Here is a 14,119-nt window from a genome sequence, read left to right on the forward strand (position 1 = left end):
AGATGGAAGGGGTAATAGTTGAGGAGGTTACAATATTCCTTAATCGTGGGGTGATGTACCAGCGGTCAAGCCTCGCTAAGGATACTTGGCCATTGGAGCATCGACACCATGTAAACTGCCGGTCATTTGGGTGCATCAATCGCCATACATCCAAAAAAGCCCCACCTGAAAGGAACTGGGAGAGGTCACCATGGGACTCGGGATGTGGTTCCGGTGAATTTCTGTCTATTTTGGGCTCTAGCGTACAATTGAAATCTCCCCCCATGCATATGCACTGATTTGGGTCAAACAAATTTAAATGGTTTATCACTTCAGTAAAGAAGGCTTTACGGTCAGTACTCTCGCTTGGTGCATATACATTAAAAATAATAAGCTTCAGGCTATTGATGACCAATTCTAGGGAGGCAAAACGTCCCCGAATCACCTCCTGAAAGAGGCAAGATTCAGGTACAAGTCCTGGTTTTAGCAAAAACCCCACTCCAGCAGATACAGATGACATATTACTGAAGAAACATTTACCTTTGAACATGCTGCTCACGTCATGTTCAACCTTCTCAATAATATGAGTTTCTTGCAGTAATATTACATCGACTTGTTTCCTTTTGAATAAACTATTCACTTGGATCTGGCGGACGTGACTGGCCCCACCACCATTTATATTGAGTGTTGCAAGATTAAGCGTCTTCATCACTCATTAGTAAATTTTGTCTGACACTGTGAGTACTCACTCTTTGCCTTTGTTATGATTTTCTTTAGTCGATGAAACTGCGATTTTGTTATGTTTAGTTCCTCAGATTTTTTTATGACTAGTTTTGCAGCCTGAATAAAGGGAGCCAAATCAGGGAAATGATCCCCAATGATGACATTTCGCTGTCTATACGTTTCATTGAGGAATGAGAGAACAATATGGGGAGGGGTTGGGGGTTGATCTGGCATTAATTGTGATAATGCTGTTACCTCCACCTCCTCTTCCGATTCTGATAAATCAGAAAGTGGTCCAATGGGGTCTGGGTCAATACCGTTTTCTTCTCCTGCTATGCAACCTAGCCTTCCCTTGTCTGGGGGGTCCACGCAGTGCTGTGTTTGGGAAACATCAGCACATTGATTACTGATTTCCTCAATTGGCATGAAATCGTTATTCCCACATTCCTGTGGATTTATGTTTCCGCCCTTTTCTGCTATATTGGCAGATTTATTATGGAAGTCAGCCTGTTCGGCGACATTCGCTTGGATCAATGATGCGCCATTCACGGTATCGTGGCCTGAATTATTTACATCATTAACGTCGTCTGTGTGAGTAATGGAAGCGCGTTGTTTTAGCGGCTGAACCCTGCTGCTCTTTTCTGGGTTTTCCTCTTTATTTATTTGGTCCGCGCTTTGCAGAGAGATTCCAGGTGCATCCTGAAGAGTTTTTTCACTAACAGCCTGCAAATCGAGCACAACCTTTTTACCTGCTCCAGATGAGTCACTATCATCCGGAGCCCTTCGTTTACTCGTCCCCACTTTGCTATCAGTGTCCATTTCAACATTTTGCTGAGGAGGAATAAATACGTTCACGCTTGGAACACTGGATTCACCCTCATTAGGAATTTTAGGCGGTGGCAATGCGATAACCTCCCCCCCACTGGGAATCTCAATTAGTGGAGCAACGTTAACCTCCCTCCCACTGGGAGTATTCATTAGTGGAGCAGCGTTTACCTCCCTCCCACTGGGCGTATTCATTAGCAGAGCAACCTCCTCCTTACAAACTATGGCAGTGTGACCTGTCTTGCCACACCTGACACACGAGGCTTTGGGACAAGAACGTTTTAAATGTCCATACGCTCCACACTGAAAGCATGTTAAGGTGGTGGACGATGCGTATAGCTGGAAATTTGCCTCTTCAAAATTAATTTTGAAAGTGATGTTGAGGCCTGTGTCGTCCCCACGGTCTGGAAGGACCATATACACCTGTCTGCGGAAGCTCATTACGTGCTTAACACGTTCATTCCGACACCCAAGAGGGATTGTTGAAATCCTCGATACCATTTTACCGTACCGTGATAGCACGGTCATTAACTTGTCGTTTGGGATAAATGGTGGTACGTTAGAAATAACCACTCTCGTCGCGGGAGTTAATAGCGGCGATGCCATCATAAAGTGACCGCTTTCCGTGGTTATTCCCGCACTTACCACGTCATGGACGAGTTCCTCGTCCGAAACGAACACCACCACTTTCTGGTTCATACGCGAAGCTGCACGTATATTTTCATCCCCTACAATGCTCCCCACAGCGAGGATGATGTCCTCGACAGGGACTCCATCCGGAGGCACGCACACAAACGCGTGCTTCCTGGTTAAGCCTTCAAAGTCATCGCGACGAGAGCGTGCATTCGCCATACCGGCGAAAATACCCCCCCCCCCTCCCCCCGCTTGTCCGAGCCGGACACGAGGGTATCAAACCTAAATAAACGAACTAAAGTAAAAAATAAACGTGCATTATAAGCACAGAAATGGCTTACAACGCGCCGTCAATGCCAGTAGGCCGCACCCAAAATGGGCCCGCTCTCAATCCTCTCTCTCTCGAAGGCAAAGGTGTAGAACAGATGAAAACAAATGCCAAGGCACACAGGGTGGAAAAGGAGAGGGAGGGGGGCAGGGGAGGGCAGGAGAGGGGGGAAACCTCACGACGGACTCACCAAAACACAGAGCAGTTGCTCACAGCCGCCATGACGCTACACCCAACGCACCGACGGCCGATAGGTGGCGCCAGAGAGAGAGAGAGAGAGAGAGAGACAAGAGGGAAAGGGCCGGTCCATGGGGACCGATCGGCACTCTGACCGTGACCGCGCTGCCCTGACAAATCCGGGCAGCATGGAAGAATGGGGAAGATTTGGCACCCGACTTGCATTTGGGGGGAGGGAGGGGGCAAAAACCACCACAAAGAGGCATTCCCGATAGTTGTCTGCTATTTTGTTGAAATATTGTTTGAAGATGTGGAACTTCTTTTAATTTCATCAAGTTGAAAATCATTTGAATCGACACCACACTGTATATAATAGGGTTACCGTACATCCGGTTTTTCCCGGACACGTCCTCTTTTTTGGTCCTGCGCCCTCTGGAGTCCACTATCCAGGAGGCGGTAATTGCGCGGTAAATTTGAATGCGGTTAGAGCCGATAAATTCGGCTTGTAGACATTTCGGCGCATGCGTGAAGCCGATAGAATCGGCTTGTAGACTCCAGAGGGTTAAATCTCCGTGCAGCCGGGTTTTTAATATCTAAAAATGTCTGGGATTTTGCCATGTTTCTGCTTTTGCATTTGCAAAGGGATACATTTTAAGATTTGGGATATATTTTTTACCTTATTTAAACGGTTAAACCACTTTTGTAAAAACTTGGCTGTTCGTCTTTTCTGGATAAAATCCAGTTTTGTAATGTTTGGATTTGGTCACTTTGGTACAAGTCTGTATCACTCCATCATGGCGTAATGGACGTGTTTGAACATTGACACTCACGCGTCCACTTCCTGTCCAACCTCACAATGAGAGAGTCCAGTGGAGTGCTCCGTCCGTGAGTCAGTATCTTTTCTGAGTCCGCACCGTACACACTTGTTTGATTCTCTTCAAGAGCTTTTAATTTGATTTAATATTTTACTGCTCCCAAACACAATGCCAAAACAAAAGTGTAAATTCACTGCAGAACTAAAGACAAAAGTTACGTGTTTTCAAAGTGGTCGAGAAGAGTGGCAAGCCGAGTGCTTGATACGTGGAGCTGGTACTTACATCTCTGTGGCAAATAGAGGTGCTATTCATTTACAATCTCATGTGTGCTCGGACAAGCACAATATTTCCAGTAATAATTCAGTATTTTGACTGGAAGAACGGCGGTTTGCAGTCAAAATTAATCGAGGTCTGGAACACACCTAACGAGACTGCTGATATGATTGCTCAATACCTAAAGAAAACCTTTGAAAAGTGTCATCTTTTTTCGGAGTGTCCCTCTCCGGAGTGACCTCTTTTTTGACAGTTCATATACGGTAACCCATATATATATAATTGAGGGAAAGTATGCTTGTTGTATCGACTCCTCAGAGGATTTGACCAAGGAAGCTGAAACTGATGGATTACTCATGACACCCTGAAGGTGTGTTTGCTGAAGTTTAGCTTGATTCCATAAAGTTTTGAAAAAACAACAACAATTTTCTGCCCATTTTGGCATTTTCTTCCTTTTGGTGGAGGTGGTGCAATTGGAATTATCTGAACTATATAACCATGATGTATTATATATGCGCATAAGCAGTATGCATGTGTTTGCTTCATGATGTAACTGGGGTTATTTTTATTTTCGGGAGCAATCGAGGCAGTGGTCTGTTGCAAATACACCGCCCAAATAACGGGATGCGTCCGAAGAATGTGTTGCAAGCGTGGAATAAGATCGCCCATAGGTTGGGTACTCTGCTATAGTATTAATAATAAGATAATAACATGACCTCCTCCCTCCCCTCTCACTCTGGCCGCTCCTTTGGGGAGAGGGGGCTTTTAGGTAATAGAACCACCTTAAGAGGCCATTTTTCCCCGCAGAGCAGATGTTGGCCTTGTTTGGGCACCGTGGTCCCCTTTTTGAAGCAATGTTTTATGGCCGGATGCCCTTCCTGCCGCCAACCCTGTTAGTCGCCTCTTACGACACACAGGGAATTACCAGTGAACTGGTGCTCAATTTGCCGACCTCGGAAGGATGACAGGCCGAGTCAACCCCCCTGGCGTTAATTCAGCGATCGCCCGGGATTTGAACCCAGGATCCTGGGATGGTTTGTTGCTTTTAAGTAATGTAATACAATATAGGTTCAGTTATTAAAATGGTTTGTTGCCGGAACAAGAAAGTGATTTTTTGTTAAACAATGAGAGAAAATGTGGTTTTGCACATATGACTCCAAACACATGAAAAAGCATTTCCACGTTTATTGGGAATGACAAGTTTTTGTGGCAACAGACTCAATACCAAACAGTGTTGACAATATTCCAGATATCTAAACTCATGCTAGACCTGAATGACAGACAGAGAAACTGAGTTGTCCTACAAAAGGAAGGAACAGACACGCAGGCAGCACAAGTATGGACATACAGACAGGAGGTAATTGAGTAGACAAGGAACATATAAGCAGACGCGAAAAAGCGACAAACAGGGTAAATGTGGAAAAGTGTGGACAGCAGGAGGGGAGTGTCAATGAGGAACTGGAATTGTGGATGGCTCACCATTTAAGGTCGTGGAGAGAAGAACATGATTGGAAATTTTCGTTGTAAAATGGCATCCAATCAGGAAGAACTAAAACATTACATCCAAGGTAAAGTGAAGAACATCCATATACGTGCATTTTTCGCCACCAAGCAATGTATCAGAAACTTGTTCCGTCTTCGTATTATTAAGTGATGATTATATTCATATTAGAGGCTAAAATACTGCATATACCACGAGTTTTTTTTTAATGTATATTATTTTGCTCCATGAATATCATAAGAAAATGGTGCGTAATAAGAAAGACAAGTGCTGGTTAGTTTCACAACCATAAACCTAAATCTGTTTGGTAATAGCAGCTTTTTCTTGATAACATTTTATCCATAAATAAACATTCTTTAAGTCGAAGTAAATCATTTACAGTATAATGTAAAATATGATATAACCCTCCTAAAATCCCCCCGTTTTAGTGTGACAATTGGAATCCTTGATCCATCTGGACACAATATCTCAGGTTAAAAAACATAAAATATAAAATGTGCATAATAACAGTGCTACATCAGACAATAACTAATGCACAGCATCGTAACACTAACTGCTTGAAAATAAACAGTCTTTCATGGACCCGCCTTCTCTTCCTCTTCTTCCCCAGCTCACCCCCACCCAAATAGCAAGCAGGGCTTTGGGTTCAAAACCAACAGGTAAGGCTGCTGTGTTGAACATCATCGGTTATTGGTTATTTCAATCCATGATATGACCAGAGCAAAGCTGAGCTAACATGTTAAAAATGAAATTGGTGGGCCCACAACAATGTGTAGGTACACTCATCAAGTGTTCACCATCGAGGTCTGTCTGCAGGTAAAGCAAGACCTGTCTGCAGGTAAAGCATAAAAAGTAAAGACTTTCACAGCGAAATGAATGCTGGGGAAACACCCGACTCGCCCGATAAGTCACCGCTGCTGCCGCTGCTGTAACGGCGATGTGCCGACGAGCAGGACAGGTCAGACATGCTTGGGTAGGTGAATGCCAGGGATGCAGACGTGCCTGTAGGAGTGAAGGTGGATGGAGTTTTTGTCACCACTGGGGTGTTGAGGGCATCTGACAGATCCAGGTTCTCCACGTTGAGGGAAGATGGACCAGGCAAACTAAGTTTCTCGGCAGGTGTTCTCGTGGAGACACCGGCACCCATTCCCTGGTCTTGTTCCAAAATTTCCCAGCTGAAGTCTTGAATTGTTAATGATGTCGGTTGTGGTTCCTCAAAGATTGTCAATGATGAATGTAACGACTCCACAACCTCTGTTGAAGTGGTAGCCTTGTGTACTGGTGGTGTTGCCTGCTCTAGCTCTGTAGCTGTAGGGACATTCTGTTCGTCTTTATCAGGTAGACAGCAGATGTGTGCATGGGTTGTAAGCAGGAATTCGAGTTGGTCTTTGACACGGGAAAGGCTCTGTATCTCAGACCTCATCTTCTCCTGTTCCATGGCGAGTTTCTGCGTCTCGTCGTCCAATTCTTCCGTCAGTTCTCGTCGACGATTCCGGCACTTGGCAGCTGCCTGTCGGTTTCTTTCTCTCCGTATCCTCCGCCTTTCTTCTTCCTCTGGTGTCAGCTGAAGAACAAAAAATTAGGGGCAATGATAATTCAGCCGAGGCCATTTATTTGTGAAACACCCTGCAAACTGTGCTTGCAGAAAACGGACTCTTTGGAACGCCGGCCGCATTTTCCATCCAATTATCATGCAACTTTGTTGAAAAAAAAATAATCCATGGTAGGTGCTCCTACGCTCAAGTGGTTGTGGAGAAAACGAATTTTAAATCGAATAAAGGTGAAAAAGTGAGGGCGGAAGAAAAAAAAGTGAGGGTGGAAGAAAAAAAAAGTGCGGAAGAAAAAAAAAGTGAGGGTGGAAGGAAAAACAAGGAGGGCCGAAGAAAACAAAAGGAGGGCAGAAGAAAAAAAAACAGTGAGGGTGGAAGGAAAAAAACGTGAGGGTGGAAGGGAAAAAAAAATGAGGGCAGAAAAAAAAGGAGGGCGGGAGAAAAAAAAAGGAGGGCGGAAGAAAAAACAGAAAAAAAAGAGGGCCTTGGCCGACGTTCAACATGGTCAAGGATGGTTGTGGACCCTATTACTATATCTTGTCCTACACTGAAGTGAAATCAATATTTTATTTCTGGCGAAAATGTTATTTATTGCAGCGAAAAATATAGTTATTTATTTCTTTATTTACAATGAAACCTACATGAATGTCATTGTCATTGCAATACGGGGCCTGCATGTATGGGTGGCCAACCCACCACTGAAAACCCCATGTTGCACCAAAGTAAACCCCCACCACCCCCATACCGAATGTGGAACTCTGTCTCCACAATTTAATAGCAACATGCCAGAGCATTCTCTACAGTTATGAAAGGGTACACCAGGAATAGATGTCCCCTAATAACAGAAGTGTGTTGCATAACAGATTTTTTTTAATTACAAAAAAAAGGATACCTGCATTCCCACAGGTGGAAATGAATACAATCTTCTTTCATACGCAGCACAAGGCTGTGGGGTATCATCATTGCAGGGTAGCATCGTGGCTGTGCCGCTAATGCAATGCCCTCTGCTGGTTATGGCAGGAATTGGTCATTTATTTATATTCTTCCCGAGGGACACCGTGGGATTTTTAACGGTCACCAACTAATGTCAGCAGACGGAACCCCGTTTATCGTCCATCTGAGGGTCGGCACACACATCGATGAATCACCCTGCCTGTGAAACACAGGGATGGTCGGGATTCAAACCCAGTGGGTCGGGACTCAAACCCAGTGGGTCGGGATTCAAACCCAGTGGGTCGGGACTCAAACCCAGTGGGTCGGGATTCAAACCCAGTGGGTTGGGATTCAAACCCAGTGGGTCGGGATTCAAACCCAGTGGGTCGGGACTCAAACCCAGTGGGTCGGGATTCAAACCCAGTGGGTCGGGATTCAAACCCAGTGGGTCGGGATTCAAACCTAGGCTCGACAGCTTAGAGGCGAGTCTTGGCCATCCTGCCAGCCCAATGGATACAATGGATATTGTTTTAATGTGACTGCTCACCGAGAATAGATGCGATGTGATAAAAAGAACACGTCACAGCTCCTAGCCTTCAATTTGGCGCATCACACCGCATTGCCTCATCTTTCAAAGTCGATTTCCATCCTTCTTGCTCTTCAGTCTCCGGACACTATAGAGTGCGGAGTGCTCGTGTCGTCGTTAAGACGTGACACTGCCAAAAAAATTCTTTCAAGTGATGGAATAATTTAGTGTCTTCAATGTGCGATTCTCAGTGACGAATCTTAAATGTAGGACAGGCAGATGTGCTTTTTCTCCACTGGCTGGTGTTCAACTCAGTAGCATATCCCGTGGTACTTTAAAATACCCAACACTTTCTCAGGAGCTCATTTGAATCCAATATGGTATGAAAACTTAAAATGGCGGCGATTCATAAGTACGCTGCCCACCCAACGCAAAAAAATAATGCACCCTGACCGTCAAGACCATGTGCGACCCGGCCTCGCGGTGCTTGCACCGCTCCACCCCGACCTCACTTTCCTAACCAACCTTTCCTAAGATAGGTGGGTGGTTCGTGTGCAGCCACCTGGCAGCTGGCTGCATCATTTTCAGTGGGTGCGTCTGCCGCTGATGCAAAGCCTCTCGATAACCAGTTATCTGGTACTCATTTTGCCGACCTCGGAAGGATGACAGGTCGAGTCAACCCACCTAGTGTTAGTTCAACGGGCTTCAAACTCAGGACCTTGGGATCCCAAGCCCACCGCCCTAACCATTAGGCAAACACCAGGTATCTTAGATCGGTAACTTGCGTCATAAATAGACGCTCTCTTTTTTATTTTGATGGCAGTGTCGGAGTTATCAGCACCAGAAAAACCAAAGTAGTGTCTTAACATGTTCCCATATTGGAACTTTATGAACCCGACCAATTCAGAAAAGATTGCGCAATAGGGTCGAATGATCACTTGGCCCTATATACATCAAAATCCAAATGAAAGATTTTTTTAGGATGGGGAGCGATCTCGAGTGAAATGAGCACGCGATCGATTCAGGGGACTTATTGCCATACCGGATTCCCGGTTCTTTCCCCCCATGGAATTCCTAAAGTACTGGCAGGAGGCCACGTGACGCGATATTAATCACGACTTCACGTGCTTCGTGAATCAGCGCCTCCGGGATGGCCACGGTCCAAGCGTCAATAAAAGCGTGTTCGAGGGGCCAAGCCCGAACCCACCCGATCCTTTTATCCCGGGACGGTCCACGACATACATCGCACGTGACGATAGAATCGCCGACGAAGTTTAGAGTATGGTACATTTTGAAGGAAAACTCACCCGTTCGTCGGAACCTCTGCGCCGGGCATGTGCCCTGCCGGACCCTGAGCGCTCGACGTGGCTCACGGTTTCACCTGCGGTCCAGGTAGTAACACCGGATGCGAGTTCCTGTGCGGCGGACACTCTGGAATCGGGATCCTGGGCACAAGAATTCGGAGAGGTAAAAACACCCTTTAAAATGATTAAAAAGGGGAAAAAGAGGCAAAATTGGTGTCAACATGCTTATATATATATATACACTGTATTTAATTAAATATATAAAACTTACTGTGCTTACTCCATGTGTCCAAGGGCTGGAAACTTCGGAAATGTTTACAGGATACTGGTACTCCAACCCGACTGAGGGTTCGACACGTTGAGGAGCTTCCCCCGTCTCCTGCTGGTCAGCTGGGTACATAGCACGTGCTCCGGCTCCTGTCGCACAGTCCAAGCGAAGACTCCTGCACTGCCCACGGCCGATACTTATATAAACGTATTACCCTAGGGGGCGGAGCTACGCACTTTCACTCGGGGGACGTCGGCCCCGCCCCCTCCAGCGGCTTCGTCGGATTTCCCTCGCAAATGGCGCCGTGTTCGGCCGAAAGCTGCTCGTGTGACCGTCTACGGCGACGACGTCGACCCCGAAAGCCCTCGGGCGAATCTCATCGGAGAATGGGCGAGGGCATCCCGGCACAGGGCTTTTCCGCCGTGGAACCTCGTGACTTGCGTGACGTAGGTGACCATTTCTGGAGTTGTTGATTCGTTTCTACGCAACGCGGTGACGCAATTATTTCCCATATTAGGAATTCCGTCTTCCGTGGGAAGTCTTGGAAGCGCTCGGCGTTGCCAGATTTTCATCACGTGCCTCAGTTGTTCGGTTGCCCTGGATTAAAATAACACGACGCCTTATATAATAATCGCTATTTACATGAGTCGGTATTGTCCATTACATCTTTTTTTAACAGTTTCAAACTATTTATATCGGGAATTCTTTTCCAATGACATTTCAGGAATGCATCAATTAAGCAGTCTAATATTAAAATGCCGAGTGCTGTAACTTTGATTTGAAAATGGTTTTGAAAAATATCCAATTTTATTTTTAATTCTCCAAAAAGTTTTGCAATATCAACACAACGTCTTATTATGTGTTCTTCTTCCTCCTCTTTCTTATTCAGCACAAGGCTGTGTGTGTCCTTGTGTCTATCTGGGCCGTAACTTTTTTTTACCGTTTAAGATATTTTCATCATATTTTGACCAAAGCTTTATTATGATAATATGGAGAAGACAAATTACGAATTTTGTCAAAAGGTGAAAAGGGTAAAGGTCAGCATCCCCAAAACCATCAATTTTTATCCAATTCACCTGAATTTTCAATTTACCATTTGAGTTTTGTCATCAAATTTTCAACACGGCCTTATTATGATAATAAGATGGCAATTTCATAATTTTGTCAAAAGGTCAAAAGGCTAAAGGTCAGCGTCCCTAAAATCCTCAATTTTCATCCAATTCACCTGCAATTAAAATTTACAATTTGAGTTTTGTCATCAAATTTTCAACAAAGCTTTATTATGAGAATATGGAGAAGTTAAATTAATAACTTGGTCAAAAGGTCAAAGGTCAGCATCCCTAAAATCATCAATTTTCATCTAATTGACCTGAAATTTAAATTTACCATTTGAGTTTTGTCATCATATTGTCAACAAAGCTTTATTATGAGAATATGGAGAAGTTAAATTAATAACTTGGCCAAAAGCTCAAAGGTCAGCATCCCTAAAATCATCAATTTTCATCCAATTGACCTGAAATTTAAATTTACAATTTGAGTTTTGTCATCAAATTTTCAACAAAGCTTTATTATGAGAATATGGAGAAGTTAAATTAATAACTTGGCCAAAAGCTCAAAGGTCAGCGTCCCTAAAATCATCAATTTTCATCCAATTGACCTGAAATTTAAATTTGCCATTTGAGTTTTGTCATCATATTGTCAACAAAGCTTTACTATGAGAATATGGAGAAGAAAAATAAATAATTTGGTCAAAAGCTCAAAGGTCAGCGTCCCTAAAATCATCAATTTTCATTTGATTTGCCTGAAATTTTAAGAATTTGCATATTTGGTCAATGAATTGGTTCACCAATCAAAAGCTAGAAGCTGATTGCTTTATTTTAGATCAAAAGGTCAAAGGTGAAGGTTGCGTAAAATCGCCAATTTTCATTTTTGGTTCACGAGTTATCAAACAGAGTGACCACTATATTCGTCATGGGTGTGTGTCTGTCTGTCTGTCCGCAGCATAACTACCCGATGATATCATCCGGTCTTGATGAAACTTGGGTGGGAGGTTGATATCATGATCTAGTTGTGTCCTGCCTAGAGTGGACATATTGCGCCCATTGTGGGCGGAGCCACGCCCTAAAAATATGTCTAGAGTGGACGTATTGCGCCCATTGTGGGCGGAGCCACGCCCTAAAAAAGATGTCTTTTTAGGGGGTAATTGAGGTCAAGCTACATCTTCTCCGAGGGAGTTGGTGGAATCTAACAGGAGTTTCGGTATTTGGTTAGGCCAATGTCATGTATCTAGCCCCACGGAGCTCGATTTTGCATTTTCGCCCCAAGGTCAAGGTCACAAGGTGACGAAATTTAGAAAAGTCGATTTTTGATGGTTTTATTACATTGTTCGCTTCCTGATAGGGTGAAATGTCGTACATGATCTTATATTATCACATACATCATGAAATACAAGTTTTCCAACAAATTTCAGAATCTTCAACCTTTGACCTTTAAAGGTCACAAAGGTCAAATTTTCAAAGTTGTCGGAGTCGAACCGAATTTTCGGTATTGTGTAGCTACCTACCCTCATAACTGATTATACATTATTTTCTATCTCATTTCAAGGTCAGTAACCTTCGTTTTGACATTTCAAGGCCAGTACCACACACAATTACGTACAGCTGGCTCTTAAAGGCCTGCGCACGCAGTGCATTGGGGCCCTTTGTAAATAGGCATGTACACCGCATGTCGGGGGCCGACACCTGCCACGTGGGCCCCCGACCCGCCAGTCCGGGCCTGTTTCGGTTGTAGTCCGTCCTTTGTCATTGAATACCACTCGCTCATGAACCATCGTCGTCTCCTGACTTGTGTATTTTTTTTCTTCTTGTTTTGGTTTTTTTATTTTTTGTATACAAGATCGAGGCTCATTTAAGAGCTAGCACATTAAACACACATTAGCACATAAAACACAAAAAACATAAATGGACACCTAAAACAATAAAGGGAGGGGGAGACAAGATGGGGAGAGAGAGGGAAGCACACAAGCACAGCAGTAGAGAACAGGCACATCGGAAGATCTGTGGAAGGCAGAGGGCTGGGGGTGAGGAGGGGGAGGGAAGGGGTACACGGTATAAAACAAATTGCATGAGAGAGAGCAACAAATTGACACTACTAGGAATTTCAGGCATGAAGTCGGAGATTGAAAGAGGTGGATTTGGGGTGTATTAACGGGGGTAGAAAAGATCAAGGTTTTGGATGGGGGAGGATGAGAGATGGTGGTGAACAGCTTTTTTAAAGACCTGGAGGGAGGAGAGAGATTGAAGAGAGTGTGGGAGTTTGTTCCAGAGGCGGGAGAAAAGAGGAATAAAAGAGTGAAGGTGAGCAGAGTCTTGATTTTGGCAGTTTCACCAGAAGAGGGTTGCTGGCAGTTCTTGTGCATCCTGCAGGAATAATTGGGGGAAAGAGCAGAGAGAGAGCTGGGGGAGCAAGGCAGGAGAGGAGTCGGTATAAGACAGAAAGACCACCAACCTACCTGCGGTGAGAGAGAGAAAGGCCCTCACAATCAGCTTCATCGCGGGAGATTCCAATGATTCTGAATGCTTTGGTTTCAACAGCGTGAAGACGAGCTAGGTGTGAGGCAGGAGCACCAGCCCAGAGGGGAGAGCAGTACTCCATTGAGCTGCGGATGAAAGCCTTGTATGTGGTGAGGAGCTCAGGTGTGCCTAGGAAGGATTTCGCACGACGGAGGATGCCCAGTCGGTGACCTGTTTTTTTGAACATACGGAAGAAGAAGAAGAAGAAGACTGAATACAAACGGACACACATTTTCTGATACTTTCTAGTTCAAATTATCTTAACAAATTTTCAGCATTTAAACGAAAGATTGGCAATTTCAGGGTGGTTAACCGTAATTGTTCTGTTCCTGAATGCAAATCGGACTCACGTAAATATAGGAAATACAGGAAATATCCTTGAATGAGAGGTGGTGAGTTCCTATCATTTCCTGTTAATCCAAGTGAGTGGTCACTGTGGATATATATATATATATATATATATATATATATATATATATATATATATATATATATATACCTGCAGATGCTGACCAGGATGCTGACTATGTTGACCTGCAGATGCTATTTGACCTTGACCTTTAACCCAAAGGGTTAACCTGTATCTTGGATCCGCTTGGGACATTCGGAATGAAATTGTGCATCAATAATGGGAATAAAAAGTATCCGGGGTTGACGATTTTTTTGACCTTGACCTAATTTCAAGGTCATGACCCAATTACAGACATTTTAA

At 44.3% G+C, this 14,119-nt stretch overlaps 1 protein-coding gene across 3 annotated transcripts; it reads right to left on the reverse strand.

Annotated features, from left to right (window-relative positions):
- Positions 1-4,923: 4,923 nt before the first annotated feature.
- On the reverse strand, positions 4,924-10,267 carry LOC137426451 (fos-related antigen 1). Of its 3 annotated transcripts, none has more exons than XM_068114999.2 (3): positions 9,839-10,267; positions 9,571-9,708; positions 4,924-6,818 (listed from the first exon to the last, which is right to left on the reverse strand). In XM_068114999.2, exons 1-3 carry the CDS (start codon positions 9,965-9,967, stop codon positions 6,117-6,119), a joined length of 969 nt encoding a protein of 322 aa, XP_067971100.2. In that variant the 5' UTR covers positions 9,968-10,267; the 3' UTR covers positions 4,924-6,116. The 3 variants fall into 3 exon arrangements, with proteins under 3 accessions (XP_067971100.2, XP_067971099.2, XP_067971101.2); XM_068114998.2 differs by having other exon boundaries at positions 9,571-9,741; positions 9,839-10,047; XM_068115000.2 differs by having other exon boundaries at positions 9,848-10,046.
- Between the last annotated feature and the right edge of the window lie 3,852 nt (positions 10,268-14,119).

The sequence above is a fragment of the Myxine glutinosa genome, chromosome 5, assembly GCF_964187855.1.
Source record: "Myxine glutinosa chromosome 5, kmMyxGlut1.1, whole genome shotgun sequence".
NCBI lineage: Eukaryota > Metazoa > Chordata > Myxini > Myxiniformes > Myxinidae > Myxine > Myxine glutinosa.

What these genes read in the sequence shown, in the direction of transcription:
- LOC137426451 (XM_068114998.2), bottom strand. Translation starts at nt 9,967, where the DNA reads ATGTACCCAGCTGACCAGCAGGAGACGGGGGAAGCTCCTCAACGTGTC. An exon ending in GGACACATGGAGTAAGCACA is followed by an intron (nt 9,742 to 9,838) that starts GTAAGTTTTATA and finishes ATCATTTTAAAG; the next exon opens with GGTGTTTTTACCTCTCCGAA. An exon ending in GCAGAGGTTCCGACGAACGG is followed by an intron (nt 6,819 to 9,570) that starts GTGAGTTTTCCT and finishes TTTGTTCTTCAG; the next exon opens with CTGACACCAGAGGAAGAAGA.